At 49.0% G+C, this 20979-nt stretch overlaps 4 protein-coding genes across 11 annotated transcripts in view; 1 reads left to right on the top strand and 3 right to left on the bottom strand.

The window, feature by feature from the left end:
- UBR4 (ubiquitin protein ligase E3 component n-recognin 4) overlaps window positions 1–2131 on the bottom strand; it is a 79433-nt gene extending 77302 nt beyond the window's left edge. For 4 of the 5 annotated variants that reach the window (XM_040587199.1, XM_040587200.1, XM_040587201.1 and 1 more), the window contains exon 1: window positions 1964–2130. In XM_040587199.1, the coding sequence (XP_040443133.1) occupies window positions 1964–2097 (134 nt within the window). In that variant the 5' untranslated portion in view covers window positions 2098–2130. Of the gene's footprint in view, window positions 1–1963 lie in introns of all 5 variants that reach the window. The other variant, XM_040587198.1, reaches the window with a different exon arrangement.
- Window positions 2132–2388: 257 nt separating this feature from the next.
- EMC1 (ER membrane protein complex subunit 1) lies at window positions 2389–14256 on the bottom strand. 4 transcript variants are annotated; one of them, XM_040587203.1, is made up of 24 exons: window positions 14127–14256; window positions 13871–13995; window positions 13561–13632; window positions 13310–13403; window positions 12726–12854; window positions 12446–12572; window positions 11961–12110; window positions 11482–11649; window positions 10821–10892; window positions 10290–10349; window positions 9917–10039; window positions 9591–9687; window positions 8772–8888; window positions 8416–8424; window positions 7667–7866; window positions 7328–7477; window positions 6885–7046; window positions 6523–6642; window positions 6152–6289; window positions 5552–5725; window positions 5185–5395; window positions 4877–4961; window positions 3654–3783; window positions 2389–3427 (listed from the first exon to the last, which is right to left on the bottom strand). In XM_040587203.1, the coding sequence occupies exons 1-24, from the start codon at window positions 14204–14206 to the stop codon at window positions 3248–3250; spliced, it is 2973 nt and encodes a 990-aa protein (XP_040443137.1). In that variant the 5' UTR covers window positions 14207–14256; the 3' UTR covers window positions 2389–3247. The 4 variants fall into 4 exon arrangements, with proteins under 4 accessions (XP_040443137.1, XP_040443138.1, XP_040443139.1 ...); XM_040587204.1 differs by having other exon boundaries at window positions 13567–13632; XM_040587205.1 differs by lacking the exon at window positions 8416–8424.
- A 68-nt stretch (window positions 14257–14324) lies between these two features.
- Window positions 14325–16747, top strand: MRTO4 (MRT4 homolog, ribosome maturation factor). The gene is made up of 8 exons (XM_040587533.1): window positions 14325–14411; window positions 14491–14549; window positions 14620–14723; window positions 14826–14907; window positions 15155–15222; window positions 15460–15611; window positions 16064–16140; window positions 16441–16747. Exons 1-8 carry the CDS (start codon window positions 14384–14386, stop codon window positions 16588–16590), a joined length of 720 nt encoding a protein of 239 aa, XP_040443467.1. The 5' UTR covers window positions 14325–14383; the 3' UTR covers window positions 16591–16747.
- A 107-nt stretch (window positions 16748–16854) lies between these two features.
- On the bottom strand, window positions 16855–20931 carry AKR7A2 (aldo-keto reductase family 7 member A2). Its single transcript, XM_040587531.1, has 7 exons — window positions 20706–20931; window positions 19851–20038; window positions 19215–19319; window positions 18593–18689; window positions 18395–18494; window positions 17930–18059; window positions 16855–17367 (listed from the first exon to the last, which is right to left on the bottom strand). The coding sequence occupies exons 1-7, from the start codon at window positions 20923–20925 to the stop codon at window positions 17206–17208; spliced, it is 1002 nt and encodes a 333-aa protein (XP_040443465.1). The 5' UTR covers window positions 20926–20931; the 3' UTR covers window positions 16855–17205.
- Between the last annotated feature and the right edge of the window lie 48 nt (window positions 20932–20979).

The following is a 20979-nucleotide window of genomic DNA, read 5'->3' as shown; positions in this document are numbered from 1 at the left end:
CCATTACTCACGGTAAGTGAGAAGCCTCCGTGACAGTATCAAATAAACACGTCTGCAACGAATACTACCTCCTTTCTCAGTTCTGCTTCCAAATCTTAACCAGGCCCAAAATAGACCCTTTATGTAAGGCAGCAGGCACAAAAGCAGCCTCTTCCTTGGAAAGGCACAGTAGCAGATGCAGGAGTTGTCCCCCTGTTGAAAACCCTTCCCTAAAAAACAGCCTCCTTTGACTGTCACAGACTTTGGAAACCCCGTTCCGCTTCAGTTACACCTTTCCAAGTCAGCATTTCTGTAACTTACATCAAATAGAAGGCCAAAGTCAATAGATTCTTGAATATACCGGCTAACAGGAGAACTCCAGTAATTTGACTACGCTTAAACTTAAAAATTAAATATAAGAGTTGTTAAGAAAAGGAGTTTATTAATTTATTTTGACAAGAATAACATTAGTCATTTCACTGTTATTACAGCACATTTATTTAATGGGAAATCCAACCACTTTGCAGACAGTGTCAACCAACAGTCTTGCTACAAGAGCTAACAATCATCTTCTAAAAATAACTTGAACAGATAAAACATTTTAGATTAGAAATCTAAAGATAGATTATTAGCTTTTTATTTTCCCCCTCTGCAATTTGTCACGTGTTATATCAAAGCATGAAATAAACTATATCGTCCTGCAGGCTCCACAGACCTTGTGCTCGCATTAAACCTCGCCGCATCTGAAACGTGGTCAGTACCAGGCACACAACTCAAACCTCGGGCAGCGCTACTTAAAGGCAACAAACTTCTGTCTCAAGTGGCAAACAGAACCATCGTTCTCACCACGGGAGGAAACAGCCCTCTCCCAAAAGCTCATCCACTTAAGTGTTTCTGTGATATTCTGCTACCAAAACCACTCCAGTAACGAAGTTTAAGCCCGCTGACAGCAGAGCTCCGCAAGGAAAAGCGAAACTGAAATGGTCCCCAAAAGAAAGATTAGCCTAAGAACTGCCCAAATTACATAAATATTGAGTATGTGCGGCTTTCTAGGTGAAACACTGCTGTATCTCTATAGGCACAGAACGCTAATTTGAAGCGTCCACTGTTCGTACGCTCAGCCATTCTATATTAAGCGAAATACCACAAGGCTTTATTTTATTATCTTCCTCACTGCAACATTTATTTTTTGTTTCCTAACAACTCAGGGCTGCATCTGAGCACAATGCTATGGCATTTAGACCTTGCGTTTTAGAACATAAAACAAGCTTTATGTTAAATAAAACGGCTCTAATGAGTACTTGTGCTCCGAGTCTAATCTTCCTGGTTAAGAAAGGGCAGACCTGATTTGCTTCAGCTTTATTTCTCATTAAAACGCAAGCTGCATTTCACTGGCAGAGACCTAAAAGGAAGCCAATGGCACCCAAAGGCCCCCCCCCGCCGAGGAGCCTGTCAGCAGAGGAGACGTGAGACACCACTTTTCACCGCACAGCCTGCAAAAGCCTAACGCGCTTCATCAAAAGCAAAACCGCAAGAAGCGTCCCGAAGCCTCTCGGCGGGGTAACTGTCAGAGGTGCTCCGCTGCGGCCGAGCAGCAGCCAAGGCCAGCAGCCGGCCGGGCACCCTCATCCCCGCTTATTAGCTCCCAAGGGCACCACCCGGGAGCCTCCCAGGCCCCGGGAAAGCGAGAGCCTGGCCGTGAGTAACTCCCTGCCCGCGGCTCCTTCTGGCGCCGGGAACCCCAGCGGAGCGCAGGCCCCCGGCCCCCAGCCCAGCCCCGCCGCTGTCCCCCACCCAGCCCCGGGCGGGGACGCCCCTCGGCTGCCCCCCGCAGCCCCGCACCGGCGGAGCCCCCCCCCCCACCCCCAGCACTGCCTCCCCGGGGGGCTCCCCGCCGCCGGGCGCCCGCCCTGAGAGAACGCCGCTGAGGGCAAGTGGAGGCGAGGCTCGGGCCGCCCCCCGGCCCGGCCAGGTGAGCCCTCACCTCTCGATAACCGAGGCGAGCAGCTGCGGGAGCTCCTTCATCTCGAAGGCCGAATAGGAGGCGGAGAGCAGCGGCCGCACGGCCACCTCCCAGCCCGGCTCCGCCGCGGCCCCCGCGCCGCCGCCGGCCGCCATCTTGCCGCTCCGCTGGGCGAGGGAAGGGGCGGGGGGGCGGGGGGGCCGCGGCGGCGGAGGGGGACGGCGAGCCGGAAGTGCCCCCCCCCACGCGCCGCGAGACAGGAAGTGACCCAATGCCCGTCCCGCCGCTCGATTGGCAGAGCAGGGCCCGGCCCAGGCGCCTGCGCAGTACATGAGTCAGCACTTTGCTGGCGGCGCATGCGCTGGCCCCCGCCCGGCCCCGCGGCGCGCGTGCGCGATACCGACGGGCCCGGCCTCCGCGGCCCCAGGGATGGAACACACGGCAGCTCCTCGGCACACGGCTTTATTGGGGCCAGCTGCAGGCTGGGGGGCGGCGGCGGCCGCACGGCCTCCCCCGAGGCGCAGCTCGCTGCCACAGTTGGCGATGACCATTGAAATCTGCGTACAGAGTTAACCGGCCATTACTGCGAGGCTTCGCAACCAGGGCGCCTCAGCCCCGGTCTCATCCACCACACGCAGGGAAATTTAAAAAAAAAAAAGAGAAGGAACTAAAGTTGTCATTATTATAAATGAACACGGAGAGACTTCACATTCAAATTCCTCCCATTGCCCTGCAACTGAACGGACCCGATGAGGCTGTCTCTCACCGACACCCACCCCATTTCTAACCTTCTTCCCAACGCCATGACCCAACGCCTCCTCCTCTTCTCAGGCCTCGCGTACAGTAGGTTGCACGTTACCAAGTCTACTTGTGTTCACAGCGGCCAACAACCCCTCAGTACTCTCACCAAGGCATTAGTCCCAGCCAGTGCCAAGGAAGAGGCAAGGTCCAAGAGGACACACATCCTCAGTATTATCTTCACTAACATCAGGGAGATGACGTGATGGCACATTTTAGGGCTTTAACGGAGGTTTGGAAGATTTCTTTTTTAGTCCTAACAGACAGACATCTCTTTTCCGTCTCTCTTCTCACTGGGAGACACGCAGGCAGCGTACCACTCTGTTGCGCTAGCAGCTTTTCCTCCCACATATCTTCCAGCAAAAATGTAACACAGATGTTCGCAGCCATCACTCACGCAAGCTGGAATTTCTAACCGAACCCAGGGGCAACGTGGGGTGGCAGATCTTCAGCCAGTCCAAATCTCAGATGCCTTCTCCAGGCTCAGCCTTCCCTTCACCCTCAGCTCTACCGCCAGGCACGGTTCAGCAGCTTCACCTGGGCAAGTCTCTTGGTGATCATAGTGGCAAAAACCAGCCCGAAGAGGACACTGCTTATCAGCACGTAGTCATAGTCATCTTTCAGGACATCAAACTGCTTTGATGGGTACACTCGGGTCTGGTAGATATCCAGGCCGTACGCAACAACCTAATGAGACGAGATCACGAGCTGGTAATGCAGCATTTGAGCATAAAACTAGATACATCAAGAATGATTGACTTAGCTCTATAGCTCTGATTAAAACAAGAAACATTTAAGCAATGAGCAGCCACAGTATCAGAGGTTATATGCCTCCCTGCCACAGGCTACAATACCGTGCTGCTCTACGCACAAACTCCACAGCTCTGCCTTGAAGCCTCCACCCTGTACTCACCAAACAAGTAGATTCCAGGCCGGAGGGGGCTGTATAAATCCCTCTCATTCGGGATATGGTTTGATTGTAGTTGATAAACCTCTCGGCATGGATCTGCACATCAGGGGAGTATGGAATCAGGTTCTCTTCTCTGAAAGGCATTTAAAGAGAAATCAAAACCCAACAAAACAGCACATGGAGGACATCACCTGAATTTCCTAGCCTGATTATCACAAGCTGACCTGAAACAGCAAATTTAGCAGCTTTTCCCAGTGCAGATTCATTTTTCCAGCAAGCTGAAAATCAAATGCCGGCTGGCTCAGACTACACTGCAGCAGCCTCCTTTTAGACTTCTGAAGTTTTAAAAGTAAGTGCAATTCTAAAAACCTCAGAGAGTTACTCTGACTGCTACTTCTGAAGAGCACAGACAACAGGCTAGTTTGCTAACCCTAAGACCTGCTGTATTACAGATGAATGTGTTCCATCAACAGACTGGGAATAAAGCAACCTCGCTTAATTTCACAGAATCACCGCACGGGCAGGGCTGGAAGGACCCCCTGGAGATCATCCAGCCCAAGCCCCTGCTGAAGCATGTTCTCCTACAGCAGGTTGCAGTCTCATGTCCAGCCAGGTTCTGAACCTCTCTGGGCAGCCTATCCCAGCGCTCCATCACCCTCACAGTACAGAAGTTTTTCCAAACATCCAGACGGAGCCTCCTGTGCTGCAGTTTGTGCCCGCTGCCCCTGGCTGCACCACTGAAAAGAGCCTGGCCCCGGCCCCTTGGTACTCGCTCTCAAGAGATTTGTAGACACTGGTCAAGATCCTCTCTCAGCCTTCTCTTCTCCAGGCTGAACAGCCCAGCTCTCGCAGCCTTTCCCCCTCAGGGAGATGCTCCAGTCCCCTCATCCTTGTAGCCTCCGCCGGACCCTCTCCAGTGGTTCCCTGTCCCTCTTGAAAGGGGGAGCCCAGATCCGGACCCAGCACTTCTGATGTGGCCTCACCAGGGGGTGAGGGAGGACCACCTCCCTCGCCCTGCTGGCCACACTCCTCATGTACCCCAGGGTGCCATTGGCCATCTTGGCCACCTGGGCACACTGCTGGCCCATGGGCAACCTGCTATCCAATTTCATGCAAGAATTGCCCTGAATCTGTTCAGGACAAGTTTTTCTGCTTCACACTCTTACACACAAAATCCATCCCTCTTCAAAGCTACCCAGGAACAGCAGATACCATGCTTTCCTTACCTGCTTTGCTCCGTAGGGATCTCTGGGCGGCGAGGATCCAGCAGAGCCTTCGGAAGGGAAAGGATGGCCCCAGAGGGAAGCCCAACTGCATTAAAAGAAATGCATCTTAAACCCAGCTATTTCTGACAGTATTTTCTAACAGCTAACATAAATGCTCTCTTGGTGCTTATCTTTGCCCTTGCTAGGAGCCTAGGGCAGTCCACAGGCATGATTCTTGGCAGCAAACTGCATTTTCTTTGGTTTTCAGTGCGAAACTCACTTTGCACAGGTAGCATAAACACATTCAGAACAGAGTAGCATGTACTTACTGAGCAAGTGACGGCTGGTGATGCCACGCTCTGTGATGGTGGCCTCCATGGCACTGATAGCAGATGGGAAGATATAAGACTGCTGGAGAACCTGAGGTAAAATCGGGCGGTCAAGGGAGCTGAAGGCTGTGGCGTTATATTGCTCCGTTCCCTCATACAGCTCCAGCACAGTGAACTCGTTCCGACGTGCTTTTGTGTTCCAGTACTGGTACTGAAATGAGAGAAGAGTTTTAGGATTACGAGGCGAACAGTCAGTAATAGAGGTAGCAGGAAATCACAGACAACAGTCAAAATGTCTTCTCCTTATAGCTTCAGCAACTTCCCCTAACTCCCAAATGTCAAGAACAAGGTAAGACCAACTTCTTACCACCACCCAGTTCTCTGAATGAACAATATGGACAGGTCCTTTCGCTTTCTTCTGCACTGACGAGTGGATGATCCTGCCTGTGACTCCATCAATCAGATAGATTCCAATGAAAGTGCGCTCGTGATGCGTATCTGTGCTCTCTGTCACCACAGCAAGCAGGTTTGGATTCAAGGACTAGAGAAACAGAAAACACAACTGAGACACCCACTTTAGTGCCACTGGCACCTTGTTTATCCACATGTCATCTGGGATTAGACATATTATGAAGTATCTTATTAGAACAAATCACCTGAAGAAACCAAGCACATGTCATCTGGGATTAGGCATATTATAAAATATCTTATTGGAACAAATCACCTGAAGAAACCAAGCAGCTATTTTCCCATCATCATATGTTTGACTGACTTAAATGCTGCCTGAAAAAATTTTATAAAAGAAATCTCCACCAAAATTAGCATCTTCTGCGGAGGGTTATGGACACTGATGCATATACAGGAAAAAAAAATCACATCACAGGGCAGTTAATCTCAACATAACGCCTAGAAATCAAGCTGAGATCTTCCCATAAGATGATGCACCAACAAAAAGTACCAACGGCACCTTATAGAGAACACTGCGGTCTCCCATCACACGGCCCTGGGAGTGCACATGCTCGTTGGACCTCTTCCCTTTCACAGTCACTATCCTCTGTACTTCAGTGGGTATGATCACCTCCCAACTCTCCTCTGTTGTCAGATCCTGCAAGAAAAAAGCATGACTAGATTTTATCTTGTCCTTAAAAGCCACCATCTCCACTAGTAAGATGTAGAGCAACTTTATTTGCTTTTGAATTTTAAAAGTTTCTTAGGCACATTTTGAGGCTGAACTGTTTCTATTCTGAACAAAACTCCCAAACAAAGAGACCTACCATTGTCCAAAGAATATTTAGGAAAGTGATGACTAAGACTTAGACTGTAATAAGTCTTCCGTACCTTTTTCAGCCTGAATCCAGAGAGTTTTCCCTGCTCAGCATCAACTAGATAAAAAAAGATAGAATGGGCTATTTCTTCTAACTGGCGAAGGACATTTTTAGTTGCTGGGAAAGCTGTAACCTGGAAGAGAATCAAAACACAGGTTAAACAACTGATAGGCAAATGGGGAAAAAAAACCCCAAACCAACATGAAAGATTATTTCAAACACGTTCACTAGGATGAGGTCTGTCTTACCAGAATAACCTCATAGTTTTGTGTGAAATATGACTCAATGTTCGGTTTTTTTTTAATCTTGCTCCAGAAGGGAGGAGAATAATTACCCAAAACATGAAGAAAACTGCCTCCAAGAAAAGCAATTTACCTTGTACTCATCATCAATCAAGAGCAGTACTTTGGCATAGTCTTGATCCATAATAGGCAGAAGGAGAGTCTGAAGAATTGGACGCTTCAAAACAGGGGGAGCCACTTGACTTCTCTTCCCAAAGATGGGGTTAAAGACATACAGAAAGCTCATTTTGGTTTCCTAAAAAACAAACAAGATGTAAACCTTTTTCTAAGGTGGAAAAAAGAGCTGGTTTCCTACCTGTTACTTGCCCATGTCAACTATTCATACCCTGGATTCAGCTGTGCTGTTTGGACACCGCATATACCCCGTCCCACATTTCTCCATCAAAACCAAGCCATGGCATAACACAGTATTCGTGGCTTTAACTAAACCTCTGCCACCTGCTGAAGCAGCCTCTGCACAAAACAGTGTCTCCTCCTCCCTTGAATAGAGGAGGGGGATAGAGGAAAGGGACTCACCTTGTCCTTAACAAGCAAGGTACACTGTGGAGGGTGTGGGAAATGGGCTGTTGTTCTTTGGACCATCAGCTTAAAGGAGGAACCTGGCCTCACATTTCTGAGATACTGCTTCCACAGGATGGTGCCAGAACTGCTTTCAATACCAAAAAGCTGAGCAAAGAGACACAGTAAAGCCAAAGTTTAGAACAACACATCTCTCACATTGAAGCACTGCATCTTTCTTCAGGATATGACAAAGAAAGAAGAGTCTCAGTTCCCCTCCAAAGCTACCACAAAATATTCTGTGCATCTTCTCACAACAATGTGCCTGAAACAAGATTCCTACCCTGGCTTTCTCACCTTTCCCGAAGCGGTGACCATCACCATCATTTTTTGGAGGTTGAATTCATCTCTGGCCAAATTGTCAATGTTAATCTCATTTTTAATCTGGCTCCGGGGTTTCCTGGCATCATAGAACATTTTCCACAGATGAGCAGTCCAGGCTTGCAGCAGGATAAGCTGGGAGGACAGCCGCTTCAGAAACATCCCCAGCAGACCATCTGCGCATAAGACCAACAGTGACAGCAAGAGGGAAAAAACATTATGTCCCACCCTGTAACCAAAATTATGGTCTCAGCCAGCAGAATAAATGCTGCCATGCGTGACCCTATGATAATTCTTTGCCTCTGCCTCCCACAGCACAACAGCAGAATTATAGTTGCCATTCTTATGATGGGCTCTGGCATTTTCAAACCTTCCCCACTTCACATTGGTACAGCTCATTCCAAAAGACCCTCATCAACTGAAAGCAAACTGCAGAACACATAATCTCTTCCCTTGCATTCCGTCTCTCTCAAAGGTACACTCACAGCAAGTGCCCACCTAAAGCTTACCCATGTCCCTCTGCACTCATTACTCTGAGAAAGAGAAGCCCTTGAAGTAAAAAAATACTTAATTCTGCCCAATCAGAGTTTATATTTATCTTCTTGAAATAAACAAAACACCAGACTTAACTAGACTTCACCACTGAGGAAAGCAAGCAGAGAGATCAAGTTCCACTGGGAAGCATTAGTCAGAAGTACGAGACACTGCATGCAGTCTGAGGTTACCTTGAATGGCTGCATCCAGGACAGCAAGAAAAAGACAAAACAAAGCAAAACCAAAAGCTATTGCAAACAAGTCTTCCAGAAAAAGTCAAAGGGAAACATTTAGGAGAACCAAAATCCCTACTACCACTGCTGCTGGCTTTTTTTAATATAACAATGTAATACACTCATGTCATATGCCTTTGGCACTGGACTTGAAAAGTTTAGACAAAAATGGGTTTATTTATGCTCATTTTAGTTGCCATCAGTACAAATCTGAACCCTAACTCTCACCTCAGAAGAAAAAGAAAACAATAAATGAATTTATTCAGGAAGAGAAACAAACTCACAAAGATAATTCTGTTAAATTTATGGCTTACCTGCTTTCTTTCCAAACTCTCCCTCCAGCTCAGCCTGTGCACCTGTCAGAGGTAGATCCACCATCTCCAAGCTTACCACTTCTGCTAATGACTCCTCTCTACTCCATACTACTTTTCCTAGAAAGAAATAGGAGCATTGGAAAAATCAACTTAATATCTAGGAATAGATTCACTAAATATAGGAGTGTCTTGCAGTGGACCCTTCAAATGCAAATAACTGTTCTTAATGAAATGCAAAATAGCACATATCTAACTAATAACATGCAGTTAGCTATTTCATAAAAAGACTAATACTTTAAGCAACTGGAGCCGCTTTTGGAAAAAAAAAATATCACAGGATCAGCAAAAGCAATCTGGTGTTTTAAAAGGGTTACAGTCATTAAGTCTGTTTGAAATGAGAAATACTCAGCATGAACACCTTTTCAACCCTAGAAAAATCATGTCACCAAAATGAACTTTCAACCTTTTCTGCAAATTATTTTTGCCATGAGGATCTCTTCTGAAGAAACTCTGAGGGAGAACTACAACAGGACTCAAGACTTGCATCCCACAAAAGGAGTTTTGAAACCTACAGAAACCCCACAAAATTCAAAGGCTCTGCCTACACAAAGAACACGGCAGAACTGTTTTCTCAGACTAGTTTCTCGTGAGGGTAGAAAAGTCTCCAATATCTTTCATGGGACTTAGAACAGTTAAATTCATTTTGTCAGTTTCCAAAGAAAGCAATGATAAAATATAATCATTTTGGACTTAAGAGTTTTCTTCTTGTCCTACAACGACTGTTAAAAATGGAGTAAGCTAGCAGTTTGTCCCAGATACCTGGCTGCTGGAGGAACATTAGCATGTGGTCTTCTGTTTGCACCAAGGCTCGATAGCCCACAGAGTCATCCTTCTTCAGGAAAACTTGGACGTATAGCTGGAAAAAAGAGCCAGTAAAACAGTGAGGTTAATGAACAAATCATCTCCTTGGAGAAAACAGAACTGTCAGGTGAAACAACAGCAAACAGTGTGACTGTATTCAGTAATCCAGTGCATCTGCAGAATGTTTTTCTCCTTGTCTGAAGGGGTCAACCCATGCTGCCAAATCAGGGCAGGGAGGGCACTGCAAGCCTCATAAACCACAGGAATAATCTCTCCTTGCTCACCTGCTGCGGCTTGGCACCGCCCTGGTCCAGGTTAAAGGTAATTGTAGTATCCAACAATCTTTGTCCAGTTTCCACCAGGTAGAGATTAATATTGTAGGTTTGATTGGAACAGGTTAAGGATTCCTATAACAACAGGCAGAAACCAACCAAATTAAACATACATGCTGCACCAAATTGTGCGGAAGGATTCATATTCATACTCAGCAAGAACTGTTGCTTAAAAATACTTTTAGATTACATGTATGGAGCTGCTACAAAACAGCAGTCTCCAAAAAGATGGTGTAACACCTTTTTCCTTCTGTTCCTGCATGCAAAGGAATAAGATGGACTGTCAAGAACTTCTACTGTTCTTGAGAACAAGCACACTTTATACCTGCTTCCGGGAACTCTCCAGAGTACTTCCAGCATGAAGGCCATCAGAACTTCCAGGTTTCTGAAATGAGGATGAAAAGGGGTAACATGGCTGCAGGCCCCAGTAACAGTACAAAAAATAAATAAATTGGGTTTTTGAGTGCCTGGCAAGTCTCAGCTTGACTCTGAAAACAGGCAGGAAACAGTCCTGTTCTATTTCTGATAAAAACGAAACCTTGCTGAGTTCAGTATCCCTAAGAACTGAAATCCTCTATAGATCAGAGGAGCCCATTCCTGGGCTAGATACCCACCAAGTGTATCACATAAACAGGCTGCACACAGGACAGCATGCTTCACCAAGCCACAGACAGCCTTAGCTGGATATAATCAAGACCTGCTTGCATTACTGTTGTCTTCATATGTCTAAGAAGCTAATTAAATCTTCCTCTTCCTTAAGTTACTACCCATAAAGGAAAACACTGTGGAACCCACCCCCAGTGCACATCCACGCTAGAGCTGTGCTGGTTACATAGTAGAGGCAAATTGTGCTAACCAGTTCACTCCTGCAGGTCAGGACAGCAGCCACAGTTTTCTCCCCGGTTGTTGCAAAACTCACCAGAGCTGCCTGGAAAGAAAAAAAATAGCAGGATATCATAAACCAAACAAGAAAACCCCCAAACCCCACCAAAAACTACCTGTACAGCAAATTAAGCCCTACCAAAATTAAAAACAGATGACCTTTCACAGGCAAATTTTAAATTTCATTGTTTCACTAAATAATAAAAAAAATAATCTCTTACAAGACTGAAAATACTTCTCATGAAGACAGGAAACAGTTGCCCTGCTGTACGCTTTTGAACCATTATGCCCAGCGTTACCAAGCTTCTTAAAGCTCATTTGCTAAACCTCTCAGCTGGCCGAACAAAAGCGCTGCTGCACTACTGGCCACTTAGACACGCATCTCTCTAACCACATCAAAACCAGGAAACTACCCCAATGCTGACAGCTCTTGGCAACAAAGCATACCTACACTGACTCCTGGAAATACTTCAGCAGCTGGTATAAATGAAATCAAAAGTCTCGCATCCAAGAGCACAATTGAATTGAGAAGCTCAGCAGTACATTCAGAACACTCAGTAGGGAAGCGTGCGTTTGTTTTAAAGAATTTTAAGCCATAGTTGGCCGTCTCGCTTGCATACATTCATCTTGGTTACCTGCTGGAAGTCTCGAAGGTGGCTGAGCAGCCCGTGTTTGTACTGCAGCAGAGAGAAGTGGCTCGGAGACAGCTGCAGGAAGAACTGAGTCCGCGAAGCACTGATTACACTGGGTTGAGTGGCCAATATCCTGGGCTGGAAGCCATCAGCAAACTCCAGGTCAAGTGACTGTGAAAAGGAGACGAGCATATGCGTACATGAGAACTCTTTCTTCACTGAAATGAATTCCCCATGTCACAATAAACAAAGAAGTAAGGAGGCCTAGGCCCCTATTATAGCAAAGCTCTGCAGACATCAATCCAGAAGGAATGATTAGACAGCCAAAAAGTTTTCCCTCCCCTCCCTCAATTTATGAATCACGATCCCCCCCCACCTCGTCAATCCATCTGTGGTTTACCAACAGGAGAACCCTCTACATTGTCAGGCATCAAACCAGTTGGATAATGGATTACGTACAGTGCTTTTTCAGCACTTCTCACCTGCAGTGGAATCTGCTTCATCTCCTGTTCCATCCCCAAGGAGCAAACATAGAGCGAGTGTGTGTCCATGTCCATGCACACCAGCACTGCCTCCCCCACCACGCTGCACACGCCATTTAAGCTCTTCAGCCACGGGGCCGCTACTCTGCTCTGCCAAGTGAGATATAAACAGAGAGATGAAATTGTCAATAGAACATAATCTTCCAAGAATCAACCTGGACACAACAAGAATTTAAGTCAGAATTACTTTTACCCATGACCCTATGTATCAGCCCGAGATTTCCAGGATGGTTTTGATTAACAGCTGCAAGTCTAATTCAGTTTTGTTCTCAGGGCATTCAGCAGCGAAATCCATTTACTGGCCTGTAGGCAATGCCACAGTGAAAGGGAAGTTTATCTGTACTACAGCATGCCTCCGTCCATATAGTTGGAAGTACTTTCGTTAATATCAAGTTCAGTATTTTGGATGCATAACCGAGCATTACCTGTTTTGTAATTTCTCCATCTTCTACACTGAATGTTAAAATGTTCACGTGGCTCTGGGGAACAATTCCAAGCACATGGATCACTCCAGTCCCGTGAGAATACAACAACTGGTACTGAGTACTCTCACTGCAAGAGAGGCAGTAACCATGAAGCATCGTTGTGTCACATTACTGCTTTTAGATGTTTTCAAAAGTGTAAGGCAAGTACAACATCCTCTCCTCTCCAAGGCAACAGGCTCCCTGCCAGAAGTTTATGCTTCTGCTTACAACATGTTCTTACCTTTCTGGTAAGTATTCCACCCATTTTTGGTGCCCATTGGAAAGGTAGTGAAGAGAGATGGCTGCCTTCTTCAGGACTGCCACATATTTCACCGTGTCCTGTAGCCCCACCAGACTAGCCACCTGGAAACTAAGCACAGGTCAGAGACAATCAGTTAGAAAATTACTTTCTTCTAGGGAAAAAACCAACAACCAACGTTCTTCAAACATTTAACATCAGTCTCGAAGTACAATTTATAGCTCACTTTATCTATCCTTGCTGATCTCAACAGAGACCATTAGGCTGGAATTCAAACACTCCAAACCAGATGCGTGCTTAACATGTTATATATTTAATGAGAAAATTTACCCATGAAAAAATTTGTATCTTTCTCTCTTACTGATTTGCTAAGAAATAGAAACAAAATTAGGTTTAACTACAAAGTTCACGTATTCATGAAGGATTCACCCAAATGTTATTTTGGAAACTTCAAATTTAACTTATCTTTCTCCATACCCCAAGTCCAGACAAGGTCAATAACCCTTTTCTTCCTTCTTAATCCAGCATTACAAAGAGAAAAAGACAGTACAAACATGAAAGCCTACCTGCCAGTGTCCAGTGACGTCTCCCAGTTCAACCCTCCAATGTTGGTCTCCCAAGAACGCAGGATACGTCCAGCATTGGACACAGTGATGGCATCTGTCCGGGAAACAAAGAGAAGATGAGTGCAGAACTTTTATCCACTGTGGATCAACAAGACAATGAGTTCTGGCAAGTTCAACTTGTGGTCTAACACGTGGCTGAGATCCCACGTGCAAGGAGAACTGCTAGCCCCAGCACACCATCTGCATCTTACCCTTACCCTGTCCATGAATCAGCATTGCATCTATTGCTCCTTCAGGGGTTCCCTTGTCTACATGGCGCCACACTGGAAGAAACAGAGTTAAGTGAGAACCAAAGGCATTTATTTTATTATTTTTAAGTTTAGGCTGTTAGAGCAATACGTTTATGCTGTCTGCCTGCCCCAAGCAACAGCTTTTGCACTGGCTGCTGAATCGTCTCAGCCTGACAAAGCCGTATCACCAGCATTAATCCTCCAGTCCGAAAACACAGTGCAACCCCATTGACACGTTAGCTCCAGCGCGACAAAAGGCCGCCTCACTCACAGATTTCGCCACTCCTGGAGTTCAGGGCAGCCACGACGTTCTTCTCGGTGGCCACGATGACCTTCTTCGCACCCTGCGAGGCCTCCAAGGAGGCGAACTTGAGCTTCCCCACGTACTGCTGCCTCCTGGGCGAGAGAAGGGGTGCGGGGGTGAGGCGGGGCAGGCCCGAGCAGCAGGCGGGGGCAGGCCCCAGGCCCTGCTGGCAGCAGGAGGACCCGGCGCTGCGGGGACCCCCCTGCTTTCCCCCAGCACTCACCAGTCGAACTTGCCCACTTGGTCCTCGTAGACAGCCGCCGCCAGCGGTAGCAGCAGCAGCGCCCAAAGCCCCGCCGCCATGGCAGCGGCCGGCCGCGAGCGGGGCGGCGGGGGGCCCTGAGGCGGCGGGGCTGCCCGTGCCAGCGCCTGCGCGGAGGCGCCCGCGGGCGGCGGCGGGCGGGGACAGGCAGCGCGCGGGGCAGCCCGGCGCTCCCAGCAGCCCGTGCGGCGCCGGGGGCCTGAGAGCACGGCGGCGCCATGCCCAAGTCCAAGCGGGACCGCAAAGGTGAGCGCCGCCGCCCCCGGCCCCCAAACCGGCTCCCTAGCCCCGCTCTAACGCGCCGTCCTCGCTTTCCTCTCCGCAGTCTCGCTGACGCGGACGCCCAGGAAGGGACTGGAGGCCAAGCAGGCGCTCATCACCGAGGTGAGTGCGGCCCGGCTCGGCACCGGCGCGGCCCGGTGCCCCCCGCTCCCGCCTAACCGCTGTCTTGCAGCTGCGGAGATGCGTGGACACCTACAAGTACATCTTCGTTTTTTCCGTTGCCAACATGAGGAACAACAAGCTGAAGGACGTACGGAACGCCTGGAAGCACAGCAGGTGAGCCGGGACGGCGGGGGGGTGGCGGCCCGGGGGGAGCGCGGCCTGCGAGCTGACAGCCGCCATCGCCTCCTCTTCCTCCTCCTCCTCCTGCCGCCCCAGGATCTTCTTCGGGAAGAACAAAGTGATGATGGTGGCGCTGGGACGTGAGCCAAGCAGCGAGTACAAGGAGAATCTGCACAAGGTAGGGGCTGGCGGGGGTTCTGGGTGCCCTAAAGCATCACCGTGCTCATGGTGGCTGTGTCATGGAATAAAATTCAAGGGACAACGGTGCTTCCACGGGTCGCCTGTCTGCAGGTGTTTCAGTTGCATCCATCTGTATCACGACACAAAAGTATGGTCAGCGGGGCTTTCGTAGCTGTACAGGACTGAACCCTAGAAGGTAAGTCCCTGGGTGCTGCCCCATCCCATGGATGGCTTCGTTCTTTCAGGTCAGCAAGCACCTGAGAGGTGAAGTCGGTCTCCTCTTCACTAACCGCACCAAAGACGAGGTGGACGAGTAAGTATGCGTCTGCCACAGCTGTGGTTTTGAAATGCTGAGCAGCCTTTTTTTATTTCCACTTGACTACTTCATTTGCTGATGTTTGCCTCAAAGCAGGGATGATTTCATGAAGCTTTTCTGAGCCATCCCTGCAACAGTGGGGAAGAAGTTATGGCAGGCTGTGCCATAATCCCTGTCGTAGCCAGGGGATGCTCTTTCCACAGCTAAAGCTCTCATTGCCTGTCTTGGTCTCAGGTGGTTCTCCAAATTCAAAGAGGTGGACTTTGCTCGCGCAGGGAACAAGGCGACATATACTGTGAGCCTGGACACGGGACCCTTGGAGCAGTTTCCCCACTCCATGGAGCCTCAGCTACGGCAGCTGGGATTGCCAACGGCGTTAAAGAAAGGTATGTGAAGTGACCGAGAAGGTAAGCTTTGGTTTTTGTCTGTGCAGGTAAGGAGAGTGTTAAATAACAGAGTAGAGTTTAGTTTTTGAGAAAATCCAGTGGACAACTTTCTCCTTGTTTGGCTGGTCTAGAACTCGCTAGCTGCTTCTTGCACCATTTTGCCCACACTGATATCAAAGGATGAGTGAAACAACCAGCTTTCTACAAGATCCCACCCTTTCTCAGTGGAGACAGCTGGGCCTGACCTAGCACGTTGTCATCCCATTCCAAAGCCAGATGTGGGGGGCTTTTTACAGTTGATCTCACCCAGCTTCTCAGGGGGTACTAGTATTTGCACGGAAAGGCATCAGCTCTGAAGGGTGGTGCTGGAGAGAGCCTGAGCTCTGCACCCCACATTTCAGTGGGCTCATCTAGGCTTTGTAAGCCTATTTCAAGAGCTTTTGTTCTTGCAGGAGTGGTGACGCTGCTTTCAGATTATGAAGTCTGCAAAGAAGGGGATGTTCTGACCCCTGAACAAGCCCGCGTCCTGGTGAGTGATGTAACGCAGTGTCTGCACCAGCCTCTATTTCCCCGATACAAAATATTTACCCGTTTAGCTTAATTCCACAGGAGGGGGTGAGTTCTCAGATGGCAGTGAGCAGTGATTTTAGATATTGGTTAGTGGGGTGCAGCATCCTCACGCATTCATAATGTGAGCACTAACACTGCAGCAATTATTTTGGCTCCTGCTTTGCTGCAATTCCTGTCTGGAAGCAATGTTTACTGTGGTTTTGCTAGGCTGGCCACAGAGATAATAAAGCAGGAATGAGAGATTTGTGTCCTTTCCTAGAAACTCTTTGGCTACGAGATGGCAGAGTTTAAAGTCACCATCAAATTTCTGTGGAATTCTGAGACTGGAGACTTCCAGAAGCTTGTGGGGGACACAACGGAGGAGGAGGAAGAAGAGGAGGATGACAATGATGACAGCAATGAGGACTAGCAGCAGTCCTTGCATTTGGACACCAGACAGTTCTGCTCTGTTTTAGAGACTGAAAGAGGAGGGTGTTTCCCCTCCCTGTTTGCACCTGGAGGAAAAGGACGATCGGCCCAAAACCTAATTATGCTCTTTTTAATATAAATTTATCTATAAAACCTCAGATGGCTCTCTGCTGCATGTTACTGTTTGAATACCGCAGGATCTGAGGAAACCACTGCAGATGAGGAGATGCCAGACAGGTTATAGGTACAATTAAGAGAGAGGGTCTGCGTTAGAGAAAGGTTTTATTCTTGTACACGATTAAGATACTGTATTAAAGCAGAACTGGGGTCTTCATCCAGTTACGTATTCATTTTTCCCCGATCAGTTGAATTTTTGAGTCAGTATGCACTGCATAGAGCTGGAAGTCCACAAGGGGAAAAGGATTAAGGCATGGCCCAGCGTGACAAGTTCTGACAGTGGCAGTGGATCCTACAAGGCTTCATTAATATAGGAAAAATCTCAAACCATTTGCACATCGATCAAAGGGGCAAGCTGGGTAAGTACCTCTCCCATTCTTAGATTTGTGGCTTCATTATCTGCCCCCACGACACCTGTTTTCTTGTCCCCACCCTGTCTCTAGCGGAAATAGTTGGGGCAGTCATGCGCAGTCAGATTCCAGGCTTTATCAAACGCCTCCACAACAGGCGGCAGCAGGGGACCCTCTTCACTATAGTCAAGGTTCTGCTCCAGCTGCTCCAGGTTGGACATCCCAATGATCACTGCATCTCCAAGAGAACCCTGGAAAGTGGTAAGAGACATTGCTGATCCCAAAAGAAACCTAGCTGACCTTCCAAGCCACTGCAGGCCAAACTTTAAACGTTTCTTTCCAGTATAGAACATCCAGTAACTCCTGAACGTTTAAACAACTGACACCACAGAGTTCCATTCACAAGGCCAGAACATCTCCAAGTCGTGCAACCTCACAAGTACCAACTCCTACTTTACACGGGGCTACGGGAACATTTTGGGGAGAGGGGGAATATAACCATTAATTTCCTAGTCTGATGAAAAGCAAAGTCATCTTGGTGGGAAGCCAAGAGCCCAGTAACTGGCACTTAAAATCTTCCCCATCTCCCAGTCCTACAAACACAGGAGCCCACAGGGAAATGGAGCTGACTCGCTCCTACTGCCTGGCGGGCAAGAGTCTGTACAGTAATACTCACTTTGGAATGCCCCGAGCACATGGGATATGCGGATTAAAAAAGAACTGTTTGTACACAGAAGTTTCCGTGTTTGTGTGCTGCAACAGCTGCCCAGTTCTGGTGGTGCTGTGCCAGCCACACCCGCATTGAGCTCTTACCTGCAGTTGGGAGTGATTGTACAGCCAACGCAAAGCAGCAGAGGTCAGGCTTGGTGCGTTGGAGCCGTAAGCATCTTTCAGTGCTCTCTCTACGAGGGCAATGCCTTCAAAATTGTGCTTTTTCCAGTACCTGCAAGAAAAGAAATCACTTGTATTGCCCTTGGGAGCTCTAGTGAATAGTACATCTATATTCCAATCAAGTAAGAAAGGCTTCCAGGAAGCCTCATACAACTCTTTGCAGCCTCCAAGGACTTCTGCAATCCCCCACTGCAAGCCGGGAGGAAGCTGAGCCTAAAAACCACTCTGAAAGCTCAGTCACGAGTCTCAGCCCCAACCACATGTGCAGATGTAATCCCTGCACAAGCTTTGGTCCATTCTGCTTCCTCTCAGCTGATCGTTAGCGTTGGGTTTTTTATGTAGCCATTCTGCTGCATCTCCCTGCTCATCTGTCAGCTCAAAACACACCTGTCCCTGTAGGCTTGAGCCCAGTCATTCCCAAAAAATCTTCCAGTGGGCTGGCGTGTGTCTTTGTCTTCATACTTGTACTTGCCAGTCAACAGCCCTCCTGCAAAGGGTCAGCAGCATGTTTAGGGGTGGGCTGGCTCTTACAGCCCCCATTTTGCATGTTTGCATCTCAAAATCTCACCCCTTTCCTTTTCATACCTGCAAGTGGATTGTAGGCATAGAACCGCAGCCCGTAGTATCTCAGGCAAGGGAACAGCTCGGCTTCCACCTGGCGAGTGGTCGCATTGTACATACCCTGCACAACAATAAGGGAGATGAGAATTTCAAACACTAGCTCGTGACAGTAAGCATGAGCCCTAGAACAGCCTTTTCCTCACCCTTCCCTGACAATAGTTTTATTTGGAAAAGCAGCTTCAGGTCACACAAGGTTATTATTTGCTTAGGAACAGACTTTCTAAAGGATTGCAAATAATGCAAAAACTTAAAAGTTCCACATCAAGGGAGTCACTGACTCGAGCAACAAATGCATACTCAGCTTTTTCCCCACCCTGAGACACAACCTCACTCAGTCATGCATGTCCTGAAAGGACTTCCCAAACTAACTGCAGCAGCTTCCTTTCCTGTGTTTATAGCTGGCACACTGGGAGCTGGTCTGAGATTTAGGGGTCCCAAACCCTTTCCCGTGGTGACTGACCATTGCAGCGAAAACACAGAGAACATCTGTAGGCTGTCCTGATCCAAACCCTCAGATTCTTTGTGTTTGATTCGTCTCAGCCTCCACAAAAGATTTGCTGGACCGCAGCAAACCCCCACCCCTCACCTGGTACACGGTCGGCATCACCCAGTTGTTGTATTTGCAGATAGTGCATATTTCTGCAACCTCCCATGCTGCATAGTTTGATAGACCCAGTTCTTTAAACTTTCCCTGCAGAGGAATAAAAGGATATTCAGTTCTAGATTTTAAAAGTGCATTTGTACCTAGACAGTGCAAGGTGCATGCAGCGAGGACAGTCACCAAATTTTAGTCCAGAGTCTCTGCTCATCCCTGTCCACCTTTTCTAGACAGACTACGAATTACAGGATCTGATTAAAATATTTCCCATTTTCTGTTCATTTTGAATTCACATCTTCTAATTTAAATAGCACTCTCAGGTTAACACAGCTCAGGAATTCTTCACCTATTCCCAGCACTAATCTTAACGTAGTCAACGCAGCTGAAAGCAAAGTTCAGATGTTCTAATGTTTCCATGAGCTGTTGAGAACAAAGTGCACCACGCGAATGCGCAATGGAGCGTCAGCTGCTTGGCTTTGCCCTGGTTGCCTGTGTCTGTGCTTCCTAGTGTTGCACAAACCTGGTGCTGTGGAAGGGCACAAGCAGCCCTGGTTTAAAAAAGGTGGTGGGAGGGAGGGAGGGAGGGAATCAAGAGGTGGTCCAGGCCTGGACTTTCCACTTTACTTCTTTGTGCAGCTCATTGCAGGCACGCAGTGTCTCCTCGATTGGGGTCCCATGGTCAGGAGCATGGAGGTAGAAGAGCTCCACACTTGTCCTCTTCAGCCTCTCCAGGGATGTGTCCAGCTGCGATCGCACGCTCTCAGGCTTCAGCGTCTTCCCATCCCAGGGGTTGGCCTTGGTGGCGACTTCCACTGGCAGAGAGAAAGAATGAATGAGCATTTCCACCCGCGGGAAGGGAATGGGGATAAGGGGCATAATGCAGTGTTGTGTGAGGTGTTTCAGGGAAGGCTCTTCTCAGGAACCGTGTCAGCCTAGCAGGGGAGGCTCTTCTCCTTAGGGAATGCAAGTCTGCGCTAGAGGCCCTTCTCCTTAAGGCCCAGGGCTCAGCACTAGCAAGGGAGTCCCTTCTCAGGGATGGAGTCAGCCTGACAGGGAAAACCCTTCTCTTCAGGGAATGGGCCTGGGGATGTCCCTTCTCCTCAGAGATGGAGTCTGCCTGGTAGGGAAGGCCATTTTCCTCAGGGATGGAGCCAGTCCGGTAGGGAAGGCCGTTCTCTTCAGGCAGTGGGCCTGGGGGAAGTTCCTTCTCCTCAGGGACAGCGTCAGCCTGCCAGGCAAGACCCTTCTCGTCAGGGACTGGGCCCCGGGGAAGTCCCCTCTCCTCAGGGACGCTGCCTAGCCGGCAGACAAGACCTTTCTCCTCAGGGACCGAGCCCCGGGGAAGTCCCTTCTCCCTTTCTCCTCAGGGACCGAGCCCCGGGGAAGTCCCTTCTCCTCAGGGACGCCGATAGCTGGCAGGGAAGACCCTCCTCAGAGCCCACCCCCCTCCAGCCCCACTGCGACCGGCCCCGGCCATACCGGGCTCCGTGCCGCCAGCCAGCAGCACGCCCAGGATACGCTCGGACTCGCCACCCGCGTACATGTACGCGGTATCGAGGAGGCGGTAGCCGCGGCGCAGGAAGGCGCGGAGCAGCGCGGCGCTGGCCTCGGGCCCGGCACGCCGGCCCACCTCCATGGCGCCCAGCACCACGCCGGGCCGCGCGCCACCCGCCGCCATCGCGCCGCTACCACCGCGCATGCGCGGGCCGCGTGACAGAGCCCGCCCCGCCCGCCGGGCACGAGGCGCCCGCGC

The sequence above is a fragment of the Falco naumanni genome, chromosome 3, assembly GCF_017639655.2.
Source record: "Falco naumanni isolate bFalNau1 chromosome 3, bFalNau1.pat, whole genome shotgun sequence".
NCBI lineage: Eukaryota > Metazoa > Chordata > Aves > Falconiformes > Falconidae > Falco > Falco naumanni.
Note: the sequence above shows the minus strand (reverse complement) of the source record. Positions and strands in the feature narration are given on the sequence as shown.